General features: G+C 49.3%; 4 protein-coding genes across 7 annotated transcripts; 3 read left to right on the forward strand and 1 right to left on the reverse strand.

Annotated features, from left to right (window-relative positions):
- Positions 1-2896: 2896 nt before the first annotated feature.
- LOC118505595 lies at positions 2897-15509 on the forward strand. Its single transcript, XM_036041617.1, has 6 exons — positions 2897-3995; positions 7962-8242; positions 9351-9667; positions 9756-9986; positions 10394-13119; positions 13969-15509. The coding sequence occupies exons 1-6, from the start codon at positions 3692-3694 to the stop codon at positions 15216-15218; spliced, it is 5109 nt and encodes a 1702-aa protein (XP_035897510.1). The 5' UTR covers positions 2897-3691; the 3' UTR covers positions 15219-15509.
- Positions 15510-16519: 1010 nt separating this feature from the next.
- LOC118505598 (U1 small nuclear ribonucleoprotein C) lies at positions 16520-17215 on the reverse strand. Its single transcript, XM_036041623.1, has one exon. The coding sequence runs from the start codon at positions 17106-17108 to the stop codon at positions 16647-16649; it is 462 nt and encodes a 153-aa protein (XP_035897516.1). The 5' UTR covers positions 17109-17215; the 3' UTR covers positions 16520-16646.
- Positions 17216-17457: 242 nt separating this feature from the next.
- Positions 17458-20288, forward strand: LOC118505597 (deoxynucleoside kinase-like). 4 transcript variants are annotated; one of them, XM_036041619.1, is made up of 6 exons: positions 17495-17666; positions 17798-17963; positions 18915-19248; positions 19328-19446; positions 19541-19692; positions 19772-20288. In XM_036041619.1, the coding sequence occupies exons 2-6, from the start codon at positions 17873-17875 to the stop codon at positions 19922-19924; spliced, it is 849 nt and encodes a 282-aa protein (XP_035897512.1). In that variant the 5' UTR covers positions 17495-17666; positions 17798-17872; the 3' UTR covers positions 19925-20288. The 4 variants fall into 4 exon arrangements, with proteins under 4 accessions (XP_035897513.1, XP_035897512.1, XP_035897514.1 ...); XM_036041620.1 differs by lacking the exon at positions 17798-17963 and having other exon boundaries at positions 17458-17666; XM_036041621.1 differs by lacking the exons at positions 17495-17666; positions 17798-17963 and adding an exon at positions 18369-18808.
- Positions 20289-20520: 232 nt separating this feature from the next.
- LOC118505596 (CUE domain-containing protein 2-like) lies at positions 20521-22982 on the forward strand. The gene is made up of 6 exons (XM_036041618.1): positions 20521-20793; positions 20969-21147; positions 21239-21383; positions 21456-21663; positions 21744-21916; positions 21995-22982. Exons 2-6 carry the CDS (start codon positions 20982-20984, stop codon positions 22185-22187), a joined length of 885 nt encoding a protein of 294 aa, XP_035897511.1. The 5' UTR covers positions 20521-20793; positions 20969-20981; the 3' UTR covers positions 22188-22982.
- Positions 22983-23910: the final 928 nt, after the last annotated feature.

Here is a 23910-nt window from a genome sequence, read left to right on the forward strand (position 1 = left end):
TTTCTACCTTAAGCTATTTCTCTGCAGTATCGTTAGAGTTACCCGCATCCTCAGAAGTTGTTAACCTTCACAAAAAAGTTATCAGTCAAAGCAATAACCTCCTCCGTACCTCCGCCTATATCCGACAGCGACATCCAGTAACGACCATGTTAATAGACTGTACGCCCACCCCCCCCCCCCCCCTCACATAACCCGACCCGTCCCAGTCAATGTTTGCAAGGGAAACCACATCGGCAGGTTCCGCCCCCTGTCTATTCCAAAAATGCGACTTTGTTTTAAATTACCAAACTACCGGTACAGAATGTGCGGGCCCCCGGACATTCAATTCCGATACCGGTCCCCCCTGGCGAAGGGTCGCCGTTGCCGTTGAGGGTTTTCCTTTTCAATTTCCTCCACTTGCCTCACGCATCGAACGGGGCGCGTTTTTGGATCGCCCAGACGGCGTCCAGGATCGTCGTGGACAACGCCCACCAAAATTGCCATCTTGCGTGAGGCGTCCTTTCCTGGCTGGCGTGATGTGTTCGTTGTAGTAACATTGAAAAATTTAAAGCAAAATACACCTTTCGATGGTAAAAAAAAAACACCGAGCAAGAGGGAGTTCGTTACTTCTTCAGGTGATATTTGCGTGTGTGTGTGTTTGAAAATTGTCCGTTAGAACACGTGGAACGGTGGGACGGTACTCGCTGGGGGGGGGGGGGGGGGAAAAGCGCCGTAAAACAAAACAGATGAATTAAATGCGCGCCATGGCAGTCGGGAGTTCGATTCCCTTCGACTTGTGCGCCCTGCCCTGCACATGCATGCACGGTGCAGTGCCGTGGTGGGGATAGTTGGTAGGACTAAACCTTATAAGGACCGTGGCAGCAAGGGTGTAAAGAATGAGGGCGACAAAATAAAAGAAGAAAAGCACCACTTTGACCTGCCCTTGCGCATGAATGGAACGGGAACGAATGAACGGACGAACGAACCGTGTGTGTGTGTGTGTGTGTGTGACTGTCCGTTGGCGGTCAAGTGGTTTTCGCTGTTGTAAATGGGAAAGAAAACAAGAACTCACCGGATAGTAATGGAAGCGAGAAAGCCTGCACACCACGCATACACGTAAAGGTCCCGGTGTGTCCCCGATCGCGCTTGGCATATGCAGCAGCGCGTGGGTAGATGCCCAACAGCGACACCACAAATCAACCTCGGGCGGCCGTTCTCCGAACTCCGAAGCCTCCACTTGGCTTGGAGGCGCATTATGCTGGCTTCAGCAGTTGGTGACGTCGTCTGTATTGGCGTACCCGGCCCCCTATCGCCCGTCCACCATCCGTCGTACATCTCTCACCCTTTGGTTCTTGGTTCGTCCCAGGTTGTTGCGACACTGGAGAGTGTCAAAGGCGGCGTCAGTAAAACCGGGTCTACCCTTTTCCCTTTTCCAAACACCCCACTCCGGTCCATCCATCCTCCCGTTCCCTTCGTCAGATCGTTTCGCGGTCGGAATCGACGTATTTATGGCTCCGATCTCCGCTTCCGCCGCTCCCGGACCCGGTAAGCCGCCCGGCAAATGTAACGGCACGTACACGGCGCCGCCGAAACCACACCAACACACCACCGCACACCGGCATAAGTCAGCAATGGGCGAGCGAGCAGACGTGCGAGTGGTGCACGAGCATAAAGCAGCATAACTAGCCCGGCGTGCACCGTCGTGATGGAGTGGTGTTAGTAAAAGGAGGAATTCCAACGTTGCAAACGCCGTTCGCAGCACACAGCACCGCCACAGTGCCGGAACCATCTGCTACGATTGGACGGTTTGTGGGTGACCGTATCCTTCGGTGAACGGTTTGAGCGTGATCGTACAGTGACCCGCAACCGGAAAGACACCCTTACGCCAAAACAATCATCAATCAACTTCCGGCGAAAATGGCGGTTTGGAAATCGGGGATGAACCCTCCTCACACTCATCTACGCCTACGGTTGCGTGATCTTTCCCGGTGCTGAGTGCCCGGAACTCAGCATCGGAGGATGCATGCGATCGCCGGAATTCGGAATGCGTGCCGGGATGGATGTGTGTGTGTGTGTGGCTGTATGTGAGCGGGAAAACGCATATGCTACTGTGTGTGTGACTGTTTAATTTTTTAAACATTCTATTGCTTTCTCGTTCTTTTTCCCCATTCCGTTGGTAACGCTATCTCTCTCTCTCTCTCTCTCTCTCTCTCTTGTCGGTCTCTCACACTATGAACAAGCGGTGGTCTACAAAAAAATGCAAAAAAAGGAAAAAAATACTATTATAATAACGACGAATATTTTAAAATTTATATTCAAATAACTCTATGGATAAAATTGAAAAATATTATCTCGTACTCAATTCAAACAAGCTTTATGAATATCAATAATTTCATACAATGATTCGAGCGGTCTTGTTCTGGCATTTCTGGCTCTCTGGACCTATTTTACTCTTAGTAGGTCGATAGTCAGTCCTGAGTCCCTAGTTAAAAAATTGTTTATTGCTACATTCTTGTCACAGTTTCAATGGGCAGCAAGAAGCATTTTTAATATGGAAATAACAAGACAAGCTCCAGAGCCTACCAAATGCCATCCTTCTGAACTGAACTGGCGCTACAATCAACCAGATCCGGGACGTCTCCGTTTTGGATATAGTATCCGAAGAACTTTAAGCAGTAATAAGTAATAAGTAGTCAATATATAAGGTCAAACAAGTTTGGTTAGGGAAAGTTTTGTTGATTTTTCACTCATTAAAATCAATATCAACTCCTGTCTGAACCGTTCTCTCGTTGATTGGCTAGCTAAGGAAAAAATAAAAATAAAAGATTCTGGACCAAATAGAAAGGCCTGCTGAGATTGTAGTTCCAAAAATTTACCAAAGAAAAGTTTTTCTTTACATTTTTAGCTCAAACAATATCTGTAGTTCGAGCAAACCTCGATGGATACACAATTCATTTTTTTTCTATTTGAAACCCCAAAAAAGCACCTCTTTCTGTCCTACCGAAGCTCTACTGTGCACGCATAATTAAAAATCGTGTGAGCGACCAACGTACCCGCGGTTTGAGTGCTGGCCAACCAGTTTCTCAGCACACGCCAACCAGGTAGGACGTTTGTGTCGCGCGGCGTCAATCCACAAAAACGCCTAGGCTTGCGCGTAGCATGTATTTCCGGCAGGTACGGACTACGGTGTGATCCTTCCGGAGCCTGCAGCAGCATTACTTTTCATTTCCGCAACCAGTGTGTCCCTGGGTGGCGGATACAAAAATCTTCCCACGCCCGAATGTGTTCCAGTGTGTGTGTGTATGTGTCTGTATCTGAGTGCGGATCAGATCGGTGTCCAGTGCAACATCCCGTAATGTCAGTTTCTTCCCTTCTCGTTCGCATTCCAATGCGCTAAGTGCTGGTTGCTAGTGATGCTGAAGCTGATGATCACGATGATGATGATGATGATGATGTTTCGGATGTGAGGTGGTATTGGTTATTGTTTTAGCCGAGAAAAGCGCCGTGCGCTACGAAAATCGAAGAAGAAAATTAATTGAAAGCCCAACCTGTGCACGGTCAAGAAGTCATTCACGAAGTCGGGGTTTCTGTGTGTGTGTGTGTGTGCGTTTATGTTGTGTTGGCCAGTAGGTAGTGTACGTGTGAGTGTGTATAAGTGTATGTGCGCATTGTTTCAACGACGACCACCCAGGTGAAAACAACATGAAGCAAAATGCCGTTCGTGAAGCGTGTCGTAACCCCAAAGTACATCGCCCGCTCGTCCAAGTTGGCATTGCAGCCGTACGCGGCCGCCCCGACCATCCCGGTGGCGGACAATGAGTTCGAAGCGCTGACCAACGTCACGCTTAGTAACGCCCTACGCCAGCTCGCATCACTCGTGTACATCTCGAACCAGATCTTTACCGAGCTGCACGAGGAGCTGTCCAGCGTCAATGAGCGATCCCTCGGCATCAAGCAACGTATCGACCGGCTGTCCCAGAAGGTGGAACAGTTCGATCCGAAGCAGGTCACAGTCCGTAAGTACAGCTGGTGCTCTTCCAGAACTCCGCTTAAACCCATTGGAGTCGGCGTCTGGGAACTATAACCGAGCATTACAATGTCCGAACATGGATAATCAAATTGGCTTAGGCAACTTCCTCAAACTACGCTCCCAAGTAAGGGCGTTCCGTACATGTGTATGGTTTAAATCAATAACCCATTAACTCCATCTGTGGTGATCAACGCAAACCAGATACCGGATCGGCGGGCCTCCAACGATCGGGAGAACCCACTCGGAGCCATTTGCTTTCCGGCAGTTCTGAGCCCGGTTCCGCTCGTCTCGCGCGAGGAATGTGTACAGGGTGGTGAAAGAAGAGAAACTCCAACATCCCAAACGTTGGATGGTTGAAGCCATATACCATCCCGAGCTGAGCCGAGATTACGTGACGTAATGCTCTGATCCCGGGCCAGCTTTCCAGCACTGGTGGGTTTCCATTACCGAGGCAAATAAAAGTGCCGGAAGAGAGTGAAGGCAGATAGCGAGTGCGCTTCCTTCTTCTTGGGTTGGCTTAAGCGACGAGCCCCTGGCCTTTTTGTTTTCTTCTCCCCGCTGGTTGATACGCTGGCACACGAAGGGAGCGAGCGCATTGTCAACTGCATCGTTGGCATCTTAAAAACCTTGGGTCGGGAAAAGTGGAAGCTGTCGCTACATTTCGGCGGTCCCAGTTGTCACCGGAGCATTCCCATTTGCGACCATTTTTCGATGCGCCCTTCTCCGTCGTCGTCTTCGTTTGCCGGTGCTCTAGTTCAAAATCATTACCAGCGGCGATGGCGATGCGTCTTGCAAGCGTGCTGTGTGACGGCGTGCCCTTTGGAAGCAAGCGATCGTCTTGATCGTTTGTGCATTTCTTTGGAATGCTCGGTCGGCCGTTCGCCGAGGGTCGTGTGGCGCAAGCCGTGCTCCGGTCCAACCAAGCAATGATGCTCGAGAGTCGCTTGGTTGATTGGTTGGTTGGTTGGTTGGTACGGCCGAATGGGATGGGAAAAGCAGCGCGGCAGCATGAGTCGGTGCGCAACTCGTTTTGCTTCGACGAGGCGCTCTACCTGCGTGTAGTGGTGTATGCGCCGCTCGCACACCTTTACCCGTAAGTATGGGCGATGCTGGACACACCAATACGATGCCAAACAAACAGCAGCACGCGTGTTTGGATCGCGCAAAACCCGTCCATCACTCGGTATCGGCGTTAAATCTTGCAGCCATGCGACGATGCTGCTGGCAGGGTTGTAGAAACCTGTTCCTCGGACGGAAATGACGGGTCGGGTATGTTGGAAATAAAAGTACTGCAGTATGGTGCAAAAAGGGTTTAAAATGGATATCAAAAACAGTTCAGTTTACATTTGTTTCTACGAATCTGTTATGAGTAACTGATCGAAACTCCACTAAAGGGTAAATAAGTGAGTCACCACAGACGCTTGGTCTGAAGCACTAAATTTGTTCAGATTTAATTCTACACCTGTCTAAGAAATATCGACAGGATCGTATGACAAAGAATAAGTTTCAACAAATAAATTTTACGACGCACGGGAACGATAAACCGTTATGTCTAAAATTACAACAAACCTGTGATACATTCACGAGCCGAATCAAGAGCCATCTAATGTCGTATGATAGTAATAAATATTTCTATTAGACCGACATGAATTGAGCGGTAGTCCGGTGACCGAAACGGTAGCCCGTTAGAAGGACTGGCTATCGTGCAAAGCGGTATCAATAATTATATTAACCTGTTATATGGTCGGGATGACTTAGCAAGCAGTTAAGCCATGCAGCCAAATGCGAAAACCTGGCAGTCGGTTATGGCAATAAAATGAATAAGAACATATTTAGTAACTAACTCCCTTTTGTTGATAGACGACTTTTTGTTGGTCATTTATAATTTCCAAAAGTTTTGCTTCTTTGTTATGATTGTTTATCATGTCGTTTCACAAAAAATAAATGCAATTTACTGCACCGCGATTTAAAGGGGAGATACGACGGTCGAGATGGTAGTGGAGTCGATTTTTCACATGACAGGACTTGGTATCAAATCCCATTAAAATCATTGCTCCGTAACTACGATACTAGCCGGGTAAGTTGTATTAATAAGTCTATCAGACTATCACATGGTCGGTATGACCAGACAGTATAAATTTAGCTACTTATTACAATTTTTTGGCATTTGTTGAATAGATTCAGATTTTGTTTTTGTTTGTTAATGTCCGTATACCATTTCGTTTAACAATAATAAATACAAAAGACTTTATAACAAATACAAACTAGCAAAGAAAAAAGAGTAAATATGAGAACAAAAAAAATGAAAAGGTTTTCAGTTTTAAGTTTAGGAAGAAAATAAATTAAATATACTTTTTTGTTAAATTGGAAACTGGAACATGTTGAACAGCATAGTGGAAAAATTAATATGTATTCTAGAAGTCGAATGTAGGGACTGATATAGTTGAGGAACACATGTATTTAATCTTTGAAATTTTAGAGGTTCTTTAAGAAATGCATAACAAAAGAATATGTCCTCCTCTGCCCGACAATCATCAAAAACCTTAACAATTATCACAAATCACACTCTGACACTATAAATCTCCTGTCCCGTTTGACACCTCTGCCGGTGCTGTTTCGCTTCTTTCCTTCCTACCTATCCTTCGAGGCCATGCCATGCTGAGCTTTACCTGCAATCATCATCATCATGCCAACACCGGTACGGATCCGTTCCCAGGAAGAGCTCATAGTCTCGTACGTTTGAAAAACCCATGGCAACCCCACAGCCAAACCAACCGACAGCCATTCATTTGCCGGCCTACCCTTCCCAAAAACCCTCCGACAGATGGTCGCTCTCGTTGCGCCGCTCGCTCGCTCGCTCTCTCTCTATCGCACACCCTTTCCGGCGGTTTTGTAGGTCGAAAAGAAATGTTCCGTTTGTTATTTAAATCGAGAGCAGCAACACAAAAACGCACAAAACATGACCAAAACCACACCGATGGCCGCTGCATGATGATGATTATGAATGCCGTGTGCATGATAGACAGGACTTCCGTGCGACCGGTTGAGCCGGCTCTGCGCACATTCAGTGTCGCGCACGGTGAGATCTTTAACACACGGGCATGTGTCGATGTGGCTGTGCCAGCTCTTTATTCTCTTCTTCTCTTTCGGCCATCATCCGTCAGGTCCTGTGGCAAGTTGCGAGCGGAAGTGAAATTAAATTTGACATTGCCATTTGCCATTTGACGAGACAACAATGGGCTTCGCTAACAGTGCCGAGCCGAAACACCATCTTCCGTGGGCCACACACACACACCGGCTTCAGGCATCCCACAGCTGGTGGTGTGAGTGTCCAGGTGTGGGAAAGGTGTGGCGGTACGGTGCTGCATGTTGCACTAATTTTCAATTATGTTACGACCATATCAACTAGCAGCAGTCAGCTTACCGCCCGAACCGCATACAAAGTTGGACCCTAATTTACACATTCCAAGCGGTGGTATTTTTGAGTAGCTTGAGGTCTTTGGGCGCCCCGGCGTTTCTATCTAATCAACTGGCACCCGGTTTTCCGTGTCAAGGGCTGTCCGGGGGAACCGAGCGTGTGGCTATTTAGAGCAGGCCCGGCATTAATTATCAGCATGGCGTAAAACAATTCACCACGCTGATATCCCTGGCAACCATTGTAAGACCTCCGGACAAAAGTAAAAGCGAATTAGCATTCGCTGCACACGTCAAGAGGACAGTGGGAGATTGCATACGTTTCTCGGTTTCGGCCTAGCGGTTACGTGAGAAATCTCTAGTCCCCGAGCCCCCTCCCCCGGTGCCCTCGGTTCAGTCTCGTTGGGTATCATTTGTCCACATCACCGCAGCCTCGGCACAGACTCGAGTTGGCGCACACTAATTTGCTTTCGCTTGCCGGTTCGCTAGGTTTGCCTTCTTCACGCCTTTTAATTATGCTTCTCGTCTCGCCTTACAGCGGAAAGTGACCTCGATACGTTCGTGCAAATTAAGCAGCACTACACGACGAAGTACCATGTGGACACGGCCCTGTTCACCGTGGCCAGCCGGTCCGACACGGTGCGGGAGCTGTACGAGGCGGCCGCCAAAACGCCCGTCGCGACGATCGCCGAGATGGACCGGATCATGGGCAACATTGCCGGCAACAGCACGGAGGCGTTCATCTGCACCCCGGTGTTGAGCCGGCAGCGGCGCAACGCCCGTGCCCACAACGTCGACATGGACATCGAAGTCAGTCTGGTATGTATCACGTTACCCGGGTGGCAGGGAACTCTGCTCCGTGTGTATCCATCTCCGAAGGTCTTCATTAGTGCTGACCGGTAATGAGGCCGGAATCAGGGTCATGTCCGGGAATCAAAGCATACCGCGCACCGTACCAATGGTGGACCTACACACAATTTGACCACAAAGCCCGTATTTACTTACGTCGGTTTTCCTTTTTTTTGTTGTTGCCCGTCTATGCTTTTCGTTCGGCAACCCGATAGTCATCTTTTCCCCGACACCTGCGGGAGTCCTACAGAGTGCTGCCCTGGGTACAATCTAATCTGTGTATCAGTTCCGTTGTTGATTGATGTTACCCTCACACTTGTGCGGGGGGAGTAAACCCTCTTCTTGAGGCGTTGGGCAGGAGTTGGTCGCTATCGATAGGCAAACAAAGCTTGACCAAGTGCTCTGTAAACAGATGGGAGACGATTGGGGGACGTTGTTTGACTTGCCATTGACTGGCGTATTTGGTTATCGCTCTGCATCTTGAAATGTATATACATTTCTGTCGCGTTTCCGTTTGGATGAACAATTTACCCGAGTGACATGTCGTGTAATTAGCTCCAGTAACATGTTAACCTTTTTATTGGACTGTGTATATAGTTTTATTTGATTGGCATGAGAATTGTGAGGAAAACCCTGAGGACATGCTATACAATTATTAGAGAATTTAAAAAGATTTTTGGAGAAGTGAGTCGAATGTCTAGCAATTGCAATATAACAAATGTCATACATTCAAGCCTGCAAGACACAACCTAGCAGTGAGTTGTCCTGAGAGATAGTACAAACTTGCTGAGTTCCTACTTTCCACAAGAGCTCAAGAAATCATAGTCAACAGACCATCGTCTTCTCCACGGTGCTTTGAATGAAGAACTCCTCATAATATCGATCATTCGTCCATCAATCAAGATTTGCTACGAGTAGACTAGCTCTACGTTTTTGAAGCGGCCTAAATACCCCCCCGAATAAAGCCTATGAGAGGAGAATAACCCTCCACTGTTCCATTCAAACGATGCCAAGAGAAGCTGTTCCTCCTCAATGAGTTCATTAATCAATTCCGTTCCCTTAATCTACAACCCAACAGCCTACCGCCGTACAAGACCTGCGAAAATGGACCTCGTCCGAGGCGATCGGCGACGTCACCACCGGTGTCGCGTGCTCCGTAAAGATCGCGTCCAACAGTATCACAAACAGTTCCGTCCTACCGAACATACCCGAAACGTGTACGACACCGTCCGACCTTACCGACGCTCCGACCACATCCAATATGGCCGCCGACGATACGGATATCGATGCCATCACGACACTGGCGGAAACGGTCGCAAGCAACAGCAGTGGCGATGATCGAGTCGATCACCTGCTGCCATCCCCAGCAGAGCAATGCCGTATTCTAGCCTCCAAGTATGCACTTTGGCTTCGTTCACTGCACGATGAAAAAACTAACACCTACCTACACTTCCTGTTTACATTGTCCCCCTCCCTTGCACAGGTTCCCAGCGGAAACGATCAAAATTGATACTTCAGGACGGGCGTTCGATCGTATGTCGTCGACACGGAAGTCGCTGGTGTGCTACACGACGACACGCCCCAAGAAGGATGATGGCAAGCCGGAAGAGGATACGGTTAGGCGGCGGTCCCGGTTACGGCGACCACGGGGCAAAAGACGCAACACGATCGCAAGCTCTGATCAGCGGGAAATCGCCGAGGTTATCAACAAGGGGTACGTCGTACTGGTTTTCGGATCTTTCCTCCATCGATGATCGAATTTTCTGTCTCATTTACTGGCTTTATCATCTTCATCCACAATTTGATCCGATTCAATTTTTGGGTTTTTTTTTCTGTGAAGTTTGCGCCTTTCGTTTTGTGTGATCATCTGATGTTGTTTGTTGCTGTATTTTTGTTAAGTGTTGCATTTTAACAAACCAATGTGCATCTAACACGGCAAAGCAGCGCTTTAGCATTTAATGCGTGTTCAGCATCTTCAGCATTGTGGGATCGGTGTTGAGATGACCAGTCTTTGTATAAATCTTCCTTTTTTTATAATGGCCAGAGAACATAATGCCCACAATGCTGAAGCTCCACGGCTCCGTCGCTAACGATTTCATCCCTTTCGGTTGTTCTTTACAGCGAACCGGACAGCGGTACCGCCGTGGACGAGCATCCGGTGTGCGATTTCGGTGAGCTAATGCCAGCGATCCGCAGCAAGTCGGGCGATCTGCTGCGCAAGGAACCGTCCTTCTCGGCCGAGTTTGCCAAGAGCTTCAACAAGATGTCCCACTTCAACTCGCTCAAGCAGTGGGGCATGAACCGGCTGCGGATGATAAACCGCGAGTCGGCGAGCCACCGCGACAAGGATCAGGACATTGACGACTTCAATATCCACGATACCACGCTCGCGCGTCAGCCCAGCCTCGGTGGAAGCCGGCGCCGGGGCTCCGACCGGGAGAAGCGCCTTTCGCACGATCGAAAGCCGTCTTACTCATCGTCGGAGCGCAGCTCGACCGGCATCCTTGGCGGCACCACGACGTACCTGCCCGCCTCCATCAACCCGGTCAAGTTGAGGGAAACGTCCACGATAAGGCGGCAGCGTCGTACGGCGCTGGGCAACAGGGATGAGCCACACTCGTCGAGCGGTAACTGGAGCGCCAGCTCGGAATCCGGCAGGACATCGATCGGTAGCGAGATCACGACGACCAACACGCACCCGAAATCGAGTGCTTCGAGTACTTCGTTGAACCATAGCAATCCTATCAGCTCGAGTGCACCACCCAGCTCGATCGTTAGCAGACGGCGGTTCTTTAACACGTCGGCATCGAGTAGCGTCACTAGCGAGGGCACGATCACTCCCGATCTGCAGACGTTCGATTATCACGATGAGGGTGGCGAGACTAGCTCGGTGTATTCTTGTGACACGGAAGGCTACTACACTTCGTTCCACGTGGACTCCGGGCTGAAGACGCTTAAGGAGGAAGAACCCATGACACCGCTGCAATCGACAACGGCACTGTCAAGCATCACGTCGTTCTCGAGCTCGGGTAACACAACCGTTGTGTCGCAGGACACGGATTATGATGTGTACGGGAAGGGATCAACGTCAACGACAACCAGCTCGGCGGGCACGATATGTACGGTGCTGGCCGAAGGGGATAAGAACGTTAGTGCAAGTGCCTCCAACTTACCCAAGATCCCCGAGCGAAAGAGTTCCCTGACGAAGCTAAATCGTAGCAATAGTACAGCCAGTAATGGAACGCTGGAACGTAGCTACTCGAGTAGTACGCTTGGCAGTACGCTGGACAGTACCGGTACGATCAAGCGCAACGGTGTCCTGATCCAGAAGGAGGTGCTCAAGATACTTCGACAGGAGAACAACAACCGTCTCGATGTGGCCGATGGAAACGCACCAAAGGTAGCTGGGGCCGAGCAGCAACCGCCGCCGGGTGGAACGGTGTCCAGCGAGAGCAACAAGCTACTACCACCCACTGCCGAGCCCGAACACTCCGAATCGTCCGATGTGGAGTGTGTGGAGCGTACTGAAAGACTGAAAGTGAAGACAACCATCAACACGAGCCGCATTCCTTCCATGTGCATCATCACCCCAACGAACAGTGACGATGAGCAGCCTCAGCATCAGACTTCCGGCACTTCCGGTGCGAAGTCGACGCACAGTAAGTCGACCGACAAGGGTAGCGGCAACAAGCGACGACCCTCGCTAACGGAGTCGGTCTCGTTCGAGTTGAAGAAACCGAAAGATTTCCGCAAACACTCGCTCCTTCCGCTGAACAACGTGTTCGATAGGATTAAGGGTGCATTGCCACATTTGAAAAAATCGCCCACCAAGGAAGATTGTACCGGTGGGTTCGCGTCCTCGAAGCAGCTGGCCGGAACGGGTACCCTTCGGCCGGAGGAAGGAATGGGCGAGGGTGAATACGTCGAGATTTCCAAGGGTCGTAAAACCCCGAACGAGCTAACCGTGCGCCGCAATTTGGCAACGGTACTGTCCGGTAATTTGAACGAAGAGACCGAGTATGTGTCACTGAACGAGCTGCCCTGCAATATAAAGTGCGAGAGCGCCAACTTCCTGGCGCTCGATGGCGAAAAATCCGTCACCGAGAGCGCTGGGGAAGCTGGCTCGCTGCAACAATCGGGTCAAGATGGCGCCGGAAGCAGCACGGGTGCAGCGGCAGGTGCGGCCGGGAGCGGTTCGCGGTACGCTGCGCTGAAGGGTGCTGCGCGTGTGAAGCTGGATGCGAACGGGCGAGTAATTTTCTCATCTGACAGCTTGAAGCGTCGGAAGGGTGCCCACACAACGTTCGCTCCCGGACCATGCGTAAAGGATGTGTCGTCACGCGAAGCACAATGTAAACAACCGCACATTGTACTACAGCATCCACAGCAGCAGCAGCAGCAGCAGTACGCAGGTGGCAATGGTGGCGGAACAGTCAGTACAACGAACCCAGTAGAACCTGGTGGTGGTGACGGTACAGCAACAGCAGTTCTTCCCACGGTGCGACAGTTAAAGCGTCCGCTCGTTTCCGCACGGTACGGTTCACCGCGGATCGGTCCGTCACCGATCCTGGGTCCCGGTGGTGTGTTGCTGGAACCACCGAAGAAAACACTAGTGGCCACGATTCTCCCCAACAGTGCCAAACAGCCACCCGTCCAGCCACCGCTCCGACGGGAGGCCCGTGAACTGGCCAACATGCACTCCTTCTCCCCGTACGGTGCCGATGTGGCCGACAGTGGTGCCTCATACTATGGTGCTACACCGATTGCAGCCCGTCAGGCGCCCATCGCCGCTGGAGCAGCAGCAGCAGCAGCAGCAACAGTAGGCCATGCTAAACTGTATCCCGAAGGTAAGCAGCCTATGCGCTTCCGTGTTCACGAACTCTATGCACCACAGAAGTAGTAGAATATTTTTGCACAATTGTAATGACGCGTGGAGGAAGACTCATCGCGGAGGAAAGAGAATCACAGAAAAAAAAGCGCAGAAGCGCATCGCCATTATTGTTTTGTTTTGTAGCCTACCATCGCTTGCTTCCTTCCTTTTTCGTTTGTTGTTCTACCGGATGTGGCCAACTAACCGCTACCAGCGAGTGTACATACGATGCCGCTTTGTGGAGCGACAACCTTTTCAAACGCACATCATTAACACACACACACAATTGTTTTTTGAACTAATTGCTACACAACAAATGTGAAATGCTGGGGATAAAACACAACGCAACACGAATACTCTACCGTGGCGCGTACGATACACGCCAGATTCTTCTTAAAACGGTCAACGCACCAGTATTCTTACTAGCTAGTACAAAAGAGGGTTTTCATATTTATGCCGGGGGAAAAGGTTTTACTTACTTTTACAAGTGCTATTTTCACTGCTTTTTAGAAATAAACTTTAATGAAACGATATCTGTGTTTTGTGTTTCGAAGCTGCTGCCTAACACACACCTTCTGTATGCATAGATCCGCGACTAATTGCGTGTGTGTGAGTTTGGGTTTTCTTTTGTCGTCACGCGGTGGTACAGTAATATTTGGCCTGTTGTAAATTTCATCGCAGCACACACTGGCTCCCTTATCCATACAGAAGCACTCATCCACACAAACACACACACACACACAAGCACAGTTGTCATCCTTCATACGAAAACGTGCGAGCTCACGTGGAAGTAATTCTGGAACCTGAATCTACCGCTTCTTTGCAGGTGCACACTCACTGGACCGTTCTAGCATACGGAACTGGTATCCGGACAAGCTAACCGTCCAGCGAAATCTTGCCACACTGTCTACCCGACCGGACTATGCGAGAACGTACCGGGCCGGCGGTCAGGATTACGAACCACCCCGGGCACTGCAGACGGGAAGCTTCGCCAGTCCGCCGGCCAGTCCGCTCGTGCCGGATACGCCCGATCCGAACAGTCTGTACGCGATCCCTAACAAACTGAAACCATCCCCGCTGGCCGTGGGCCGGAGTGTCATGGCGAAGCCGCTCGATCGCAGTCTGCGGACGATACTGGCCGAGCAGAGTGAGCTGTCACCGATCAAACCTTGCCAAACGAACCCGTTCCGTACGTCAACCCCGTCGAAGGAGGATGATGTGATCGGCCCCGCACACCAGCGACTACTTTCCACCAACGCCACGAACGTTCGATCGCTTGGGAACTCGCCGGTGCATTCGGGTCGCTCGACACCGCGCGAGATGCTGGAACCACAGACACCACGGGGCCGCCATAGCTGGGCGTCGAACAGTGTCGAGGTGCCGAAGACTTGCTCCGATCGGCTGGGCACACCGAAGACGAGCCTGATGGATTTCAAGAAGCTGCTGCTTGCCCACGGCACCAAGTCACACGCCAGCCCGGGCTCCAAAATGTCGGCCGTGGAGCTGCTGAAGAAGAGCAAGGAAACGGCCGCAACGCGCCCGAAGGAACAACCGAGCTCGCCGGCCAGCAGCATGGCGATCCTCGATATGTCCGCCTCGCCGAAAATGTACAGCTTCCGGCGAATGGCCCAGCAGGGCGGGTACGGTGGCTCACCGACGAAGGGGGCCGGCGGGAAGGGTGGCGGTGGTTCGCGATCGAACTGGCGCTACAACAATATGCGCACGGGCGTTATCTCCACCGCCATCCCGGAAGCGAACAGTGAGGAAGACATGCTGCCAGCAACTTCGACCGTTCGCCTGGAAGCGGTTGTCCCACCACCGGAACACGTGGTCGACGAGGAACCGATCAGTACTAGCTTTAAGGAGAACATTTTCCTCAAAGAGGACGAAAACAATTTCATGCGCGGCGAGGTGCCACGGTTGGCCAAATCGTTTGCCGATTCTGCGCGCGTTAGTAGTGGTGGTGGGGGTGGTGGTGGTGGTAAGCTGGTGAAGGACATGGCCGCCAAACTGATGGCCCGGGACCAAGCTACGGGCGCGGAATCGGCGTCGGCAGCCCTCGAGACGGCGCTCTAAACGAGGGAGAAATAGAGAGAGAGAGAGAGTGAGCCTTGTTTAGAGGCTTCTATTGTAGCTTGTTAAGATTTCCCTGCTGACCGACCTATCCGGGACCTTTCTGCAAATCCGTGCTTTAGGTAGCTTAAATATTTGTACGACTCTTTTTGTCCCCTCTCTGTTTTAGAGTGCGTGTATTTATCCTAATTTATTCTAATTTATTTCACATTTTTATGTTTTTTTTTTTTGTTCGAAACTGTTGTTTAGATATTTATTCAGGCAGGTTGGCAAAGCACGGAAGCTTCTCGGTTTCTATTGTTCGAAAATTGCTTTGTTTTAAATTTTGAAACCTCATCTTTTGCTTCTGTTTTATGACGCTCTAACTTCCAAAAGAAACGTACGATCGGGTGCTTATAAGATCGAGAAGGCGAGAGGCTGCTTGAAGACTTGCGCTTGAACCTTCCTTTGCAAGCGGTGATAGAGAGAGTCTCTCGATCGATGAAGCAATAGGCGTTGAAAGATTTCGTTAAGCAAGCGATAAATTTACACCCTAAAATTAAGATTGTAAGCGACGATTAGGGATTGTAAGCAGCTGAAATTGGCCCAATCTTGCTCTAGTTCTAGTGTCGCCAAATTCGAAAAGCATCTTCCATTGTCCAAATTAAATCAATCCTCCATTTCGCTTCGAAGCTGGAACAAGTATTACAGCAACGGCAAAAACTGCGGCAAAAGAGGCGCATCTTCGCTGTAGTTTTCATATCAAGGCTATTTTAGCATTTAAGGCTTATCGTATGCATTTACAAAAAAAAAAACACCCGGAATATCAATTGCCGCCCTCCCGTGTTTAGGTTTGGTGTGTATCCCCGTACCTTTGTTTGTTGCAAAGGCCGGCAACGAATGGGGCGGCGACATCCAGTGGGAAATCGAGTCCAAAAAACAGATGGATATTAGACAGATCCGGATAATGGAGGAGGACGTTCCGAGTGAAACATCCACCCATCCCAACTAAATATTGTTACACTATTGAATGAGACATATTTAAACGAAGCAATTCAAAATAAAGCATGGAAGTATTTAGCGCTAAAAAGTGGTGCTTGTTTTCTTTTCTTTCTTGCTGGCTACAAATCTTCATGCGAGAGCTCCCTCTCTCGAGGGAGTGTTCAGTGGAATTGAGGCCGACTCGTGGGTGTTACCGGTTTAGCATGTTGAACGAACCGGAGTCGGTTGTTGAGCACGATGAAGTCGGGACTGGGACGCGAGCGGTAGAGGAAAGTCGTATTCCGGTTTTATGGAAAAAAAAAATTTCTTACAAACACGCGTCATTGATTTGGTGTGCCGTATCTGCGCTCACACCCACTCAGGATTCGGTTATATTTTCGTACTTTCTATTGATACACGATTATTCCATAGCGTAAAAGAATGAAGCCAAACAGTAATCCTAATCTATCCTTAGCTTTTCGGGTTGAGCTGGGGCGGTGCAGTACTCATCACCGGTGGCCGCATCCCGAGTCCCATCGGGGGCATACCCATCGTCGGTACCATCATCGGCGGTGGACGCATACCCATCATCGGCGGTGGCAGCGGTCCGTTCGGTCCCATCAGCAGCGGTGGTGCACCGGCCGGCATGCCGGGAATCAATCCACCCGGCCTAGGCGGCATATTCATGGTCGGTGGTGGTATGGAAATGTTCGGCTTCGGTGGCCCCGTGGTGAACGGATTCGGGGCAATCTTTCCAGCTTTGTACGCTGCCGTGGTCGCATCGATCAGATGCTGCGCCTGCTCCTCCATCCATTTTTGGTAGTAGAATTTCACGTTATCCTTGTGCTTGCGGCCGGTGCAGTGTGTTTTCCGGACGCTGGGCGAATCGTGCGTAAGGTAGGTGTCACAGTAGTCGCAGTAGTATTTCGGCATCGTGCGTAAATTCACCGTTGAGAGGAAACCAAACAAAACTTTTGTAGCTTTTTTTTGTGGACCACCACAACAAAGCTTGTTCGAGGACGGTGCTTTGACAGCTGTCAAACTGGTGTGCCAAGGTGTGTAGCTATGCGATGTCGGAATTACAATCGCAATATTTGTAGCCTAGTTTTCATTTATTTATTTATTTTATTTATTTTTTTATTAATTTATCTCCATTTACCGTGATTTGATTATAATTATATTAGTTTTGAACATCAATCCGCAAGTAAAAGTAATTTCCTTCATTTTACAACTTTTCCCACCAAACTGATCTAGATCAGTGGATCACGCACCGTACCGTCTATTCATCTTGCACGTCGGAAGCTGCAAATTGTTGACATTCGATTTGTTTATAATGTGCGTTGTATCATTTTGCCGTGTGATTTCCGCGAAAACTATTGCACCTCCTTGAAAATCGGTTACATGAATCTTCCTGTACATTTGCACAGTATACGATGCTGGCTAAAACATTCCTCTGCATGTTACGACCGTCGAGACCGTTCAGTCGACTTGGTAAGAGCGACCGCCGACGTGCCTTCACCCGTCCCCCACACGTTTGGTTAAGGACGACGATATCGGGAACTAGAACTCGGGTAGAATAGAAGCGTTAATTGCGAATTTATGCCTAAATTTATCCCCTGTAGTGTGTGGTGGCAGTTGTCCGCGTAATTGCGAGCTGATTAGACCGGCTAATTGGTGACCTGTGTGACTGTTTGAAGATGTCTTTGCCAACTCGTAACCATCATCTTTCCTCAACGAACGGGAAAGGCTCGAACTGTGTATTGACTGCAAGTGAAGAAATAGTAACAGGTGAAATTCAGCCCAAAAGTTCAACCGCTTTCGTTTTATCCGATTTGCATTGCGAAAAGTTCATTCAATCGATTGATTTGTTCGTGTTCGATTGATCCTTCATTACATACATTAATGGGTTCCGTTGGAGGTGTCGATAGCTCCATATTTATAAACAATTATTGCCATAATAGACTGTGCGAAGCGATATAATCTAATTATTAGCTGAATGCTTAAAAAAATTCACCATTTTGGTTTGACCAAATCCGTTTGTTTACAAATTGTTCTAGACTGATCTTGAGTTTGTGCAACTGCATATATTCACCTTGTGTTACTTGTCGCAATGTAAAGTATTGGGTCAGGCCATGTAAACGAGTTCATATTTGTAAACAGTGTTTTTTTTTGGTGTAAAACAAACGGTTCCGAATTGTTTCAAACATTTCCAGCCGATTCGAATTCTTTTTCTGTTCCTCAGCCTTGTTTTATAAAGATTTCTCTGTGCACCCCGATAACTAGAGCAAAAGAATGAATGGAAATAGTTGAAAAATCAAAACCTGCGCTAGAAGATTATCTTTTCCAAGTTTACCCCTGGTGACATAGCTTTTGGCGCGGTCTTGCAGCTGCCGCGCGAACACTTTGACACACGCCCAAAGGGGGTCGGATTTTCCCGCTCAAAAAAGAGTTTTCTTCACATTGCTGCGTGTACGCTGTTTGCAAGTTGACGCGTTTGTTCCTCCCGGACGGACTAATTATTTTACCTGCTTAACCTAGCCTACTGAAAGTGTGGTGTTGATAAAACGTTTGTGTTGTGTGTGTCCATCTTGCTGTGTTGTACCATTGCTAGGTACATTTTAAATATTTATCTTGTAAGCGTGAAACGTGGTTTGAGTATGCGGTCTGTGGAAGTCTAAAGTGCAGTTTTTATTCTCCTGTCTCCCTGTTTTCCTTTCCCCCAACCGCACCCATCCGCAGGACGAAACGTTCACATCATGTCTCCGATAGCGAGTGAAAAGTTAGGCTCGAATGGCAAGAAACCGTTCACTGTGTTCGTGGAAGGTAACATTGGCAGTGGCAAGACGACGTTCCTGAATCATTTCCAGAAGTTTGATGATATCTGCCTGCTGACCGAGCCGGTGGAGAAGTGGCGCAACTGCGGAGGCGTCAATCTGCTGGATCTCATGTACAAGGAGTCCCATCGTTGGGCGATGCCATTCCAGACCTACGTGACGCTAACGATGCTCGGAATGCACACGCTCCAGACGGACAAATCGGTCAAACTAATGGAGCGATCGTTATTCAGCGCTAGGTAAGTCAGGATGTCTCACAAACGCATCATATGGTAATGGCATTTTGATTCACTCAATTCCCCTCTCTGCTACTAATAGAAATTGCTTCGTGGAGAGCATGCTGGCGTCCGGGTCGCTGCATCAAGGCATGTACAATGTGCTACAGGAATGGTATGACTTCATTTGCTGCAACATTCACATACAGGCGGACTTAATTGGTGAGTGCGGAATGGTTGAACCAAGGAACGATCGGTTGAGAAGAAGGCGTATGCATAATGTGTGGGCCGCCGCCCGGTTCTTATCTTCCTCTAGTGTATCTTCAAACAAGCCCTGAAGTGGTGTACGAACGGATGAAGGAACGGGCCCGCTCGGAAGAGAGCTGCGTTCCGCTCGAGTACCTTAAGGAATTGCATGAGCTGCACGAAAACTGGCTCATTCACGGCACGTCACCACGTCCCGCTCCGGTAAGCACAATTTAATCTTCCCTTTTATTATTCTTCACCCGGCTGACGTGTTTTTTGTTGTTTTGCTTCCATCCGCAAGGTGTTGGTGTTGAATGCGGACCTCGATCTGAACACCATCGGCACGGAGTACAAACGGTCAGAAATGAGCATACTGAAGCCAATCCTAATAGAAAACACCAACCAGCACGCTATACTTACATCGCCAGCAAAGCGCGCCAAGACGGACTTTTGAATGGGGGCCGCATTAGTTTGTAATTTTGTGCAACTCACTTTCCTTTACTCTTTACTCTATGCTAATCGGACGACCAGTCCTCCATTTTACCAGTGAGAAGAAAAGGGTAAACTCTGATCCGCGCGGCGTGTTGCGTCCACGTGAACTGACCAAGAAGAGGCAAAGGCAACGACCGGACACATTGCGCACACGCTAGCGGACGATAGTTGTGTGTTTGCCTTCACTGTCGTAATAAGTAGTGTGTAGTGTGATGTTTGTGTTTTTACAACATTATATTTAGTTTACGATTGTAGTACGCTCATGTGTTGGAATAAACGGTTTGTGCTAGAAGATTGTAATCTTGACAAACTGGCCGAAATGTTAATTGAGGTTTTGGATCATTATATTCTGCGTTTGATAAGTGATAAAGCACGAGAATCTGCCGATTTGGCTGAGAAGGTCCCCTCCCATCATCTGTAACGGTCAGTTTTTCCAACAACAACACCAGCCAACCATACTGCTCGAATGCGTGCAGTTTGAAAATAAACATCGCCTGACAGCAGCGCCACCAGCAGACAGGTGTCACGCACACACGCGCACATACGAAATGTCAAACGAGTTTTGCTCTCCCGAACGCGTACACTCGCTGGCAGCACTGCTTTTGTTTGGATGTTTGGGATTAACACAAAAAAATAACAAATCTGCAGAATCTGCTGTCTCTCCCTCCCCGAGGTGGTTCTGGAAATCTCTGCGTTTCGGGTGTGTGTAATAGGCCTGCAATTTAGGGGTAATTAAGCGTGAAAGCAGCATTTTTGGAGGCACCGCATCGGGTGAAAACGTATCGGCAAGCAGCAGATCACAAACACCAGCAGCTCATAACCGGAGAACGGGTAAGGATTATCGATTTTTTGCCATCGTCCATATGTGTGCACACAGTAGCAGGCGGAGGTCGTCGGCGGTTTCATTGGCATTTTTTTCTTTCTTTCTTTCTTTTTTTTCCGCCCATCTGTGTTGCTGTTGCTGCACCTATCCCGGGCACGGGCGTTTTCATCCGGCTGGCCGTAGGAATTTCTACCAAATGACCAACATTGAGCAACACCATGACGTGGTTAAGGAAAGCTTTTTTCACTTCATCCGCAAACACATACCGAAGGCGGATCTGAACATTGTGGACGAGATCGTCCTGTCGTACGTAATATCCATTCTCGAGGAAGCCTCCCAGGATCCGTGCTTCGACGTTGAAGGTAAGCGAAATGCCGGGAGCGCACCAAAAAAGCAGGGGACGGGAATTTGCGTTCTTAACAATAAGCTTCTACTAATCGCTTTGGGGTTCAGGTTTCATCGAGATGATGTCGGCGTACTTTAACGAATTTGCCAACATCGAGCCGGAAACGGTGTGCGCTTGGATATTCGAGCTGGAAAATCAAATCTCCAACAAGAATCCGATCTCCAAGACGGAATCGAACAACTTGTCGCTGAAGTAAGCATCAACCCGCGCGCGCGCGCGCGCTCGCTCGCCAGACGAACTAACTAATGCGGCTTTTACCTGCAGCTCGCTCTCCTTGGTGGATATGATACCGGAGGAGAAGCTTCGGGGACGCCACTCGTCCGAAAGTGATCGCGAAGCGCACGACTCGCACAAACGAACCCACCGCCTGTCGGACAGCGATGGAGGATCGACCGAAGGATGCAATTACGATCTGTTTGCCGAACAGTGCGAAATACTGCAGGAAATGTTTCCCGACAGTTCCTTCATCGAGGTAAGTGAGGCGTCGGTCGGTCGGTTGGGTGCGAAGAAAGCAAAGCTGGATGGAATCGTTTTGTTTTTTTTTTTGCCCAGGTTAAGCATTGCATGCTGATCGCCAATGGTGACGTCGATCGGGCAACACAGGTGCTGCTCCATCGCCAGGAGGCGGGCCAAAGCTTGAAGGGCCCATCGAGCAGCATGCTGCAGGCGGGCAAACCGCACCAGCAGGTGGACGAACACGAGCTTAAAAATCGCATCATCTCTAAGTACGTATGAGGAGGATTTTTTCTTCTTGCACCCCCCTATATCATATCACTCAACATTCCACTGTCTCTCGTTTGCAGATATTCGTACGTGGACAAGGAGGACAACCGCGAATACAAACCGGTCGCACCGAAGGTGGAACCGAAGAAGATGATCCGATACCGGGACAACAAGATCGTCTCGTTCAAGGGCGAACGGTACACGGAGGTGTCCCGCCGCGGGGGCGAGGAAGAGACTGAACTCAAAAAACCTAAGAAACCTATCTGTCCGTAACTAACGATACTCATCCCCACACTCAGTAGTTCATAGCGAAACGTTCAGAGCTTCGTTGAAGCTGTAGTCGCCGTACATGATGGACCGCCCGACAGACGCAGCAGCAGCAACACCAGCAATGGAACGATTCGCACCGAATTGTCCCTGATGGTGCGGCTGCTGCTGCCACCGTGCAACTGCGGCATTACGAAACTCCCTTCCCCGTGCAAATGGCGCTGCCTGCCGTTAATCTCAAGACTTACAGTCATTCTTCTCGAAGTAAAATCATATAAGCATACCGCGTAGTGGAGATGAAACGATCTGACCCAGTTCAGTAAAAGGATGTCGTAGTCGTAGTAGTAGTTTAACCTTGGAAATTCGGTAATTTCAGCTACCTTATTTCAACCGGTATTTTATAATTGTACAAACCACCATGTTCGTAACCGTACGTTAGTCAACCATTCGAGGGATCGATGTGGGAGGGATGGAGGAGAGCAGACGGGGATTGGGGGATTTAGCAAAGGGGATTTACACGAAGATGTGTTTTTTTGTAGGAATCATCATCCGTACTTAACTTATATTGTGGCGAGTGTGTGTGTATGTGTGTGTGTGTGTGTGTGTGTGTGCGTGCGTGTGTGTCGACCATTGTGTGTCGACCCGCGGTGCGAATATGAGCACGTGGAGGTTGAGGCGTTCGAGGCATCGGCTCAGTTTATGGGTTTTAGTTACACTTAGTTCCTTGCACAGGGAAACATTGCCGCTTCCTCCTGCATTCCTCTCTTTTTTTCCTTTGTATTAATAAATAGGTAATCGTAATACGTGTATGATAATATTAATAATAATAAAAGTGACATGTCAACCTTAACCATTCGGCACCGGGTTTCTTCATCTTACTCACTTACCTACGTCGTCTGCCAATCCGTTATCCGCACCAACGCCATCACTCCATCTCAATTTGGGCATGCCACGCCTCCTCCGCGTCCGTGTCGATGACCTAAAAGGACTTTACGGACTGGGTCGTCCGGTGTCATTCTAATGACGTGACCAGCCCACCGGAGCCTGGCGAGTCTAGGCTCGTAGAGCTCGTCATTGCAGCGGCATTGTCCTTCCTCACAGACGGGGCCAAAACTCCTTCTGAGCATCTTCCTCTCGAACGCGGCTAAGAGGGCTTCGTCAGTTTTGGACAGAGTCCATGTCTCAGTGGCGTATGTGAGTACTGGGACTATAAATGTTCTGTACAGTCCCAGCTTCGTCCGTCGCAACAGTTTCCTCAGGCTGTAGTATGACCGGTTGGCAGCCAGTACCCGTGCGCGTAACTCAACATCAATGTTGTTTGTCGGTGGGCTGACTTTTGACCCCAGATAGGTGAAGTTTTGGACGACTTCGAAGGTGCGGTCACCTATCTGTACATCACCCCTGCGAAAATCAGTGTTTGTTAGCAGGGCCGCTGGAGGCCTCGTTAATCTCCAACCCGAGGTTCTGTGCCGCACGCTCGATCCTTTGATAAGGCTTCTGCTACATAGGAGAGCCTCAAACCAATGATGTCTATGTCATCAGCGTATGCCAGCATCTGGATTGACTTATAGAAGTGTTGAACTAGAAGAGAAACAAAGCGGAAAAAGCGAGTGGACTGTTGCACCCAAAGGAAAAGACGTGTAGACGCTTGTACGCTTGATGCAGGAATGAATCTTTATTCAAAGTTAAAGTGTGTGTGTGTGTTGTACAAAGTGTAGCCCGACTGGCA

Source organism: Anopheles stephensi, chromosome 2, assembly GCF_013141755.1.
Source record: "Anopheles stephensi strain Indian chromosome 2, UCI_ANSTEP_V1.0, whole genome shotgun sequence".
Taxonomy (NCBI): domain Eukaryota; kingdom Metazoa; phylum Arthropoda; class Insecta; order Diptera; family Culicidae; genus Anopheles; species Anopheles stephensi.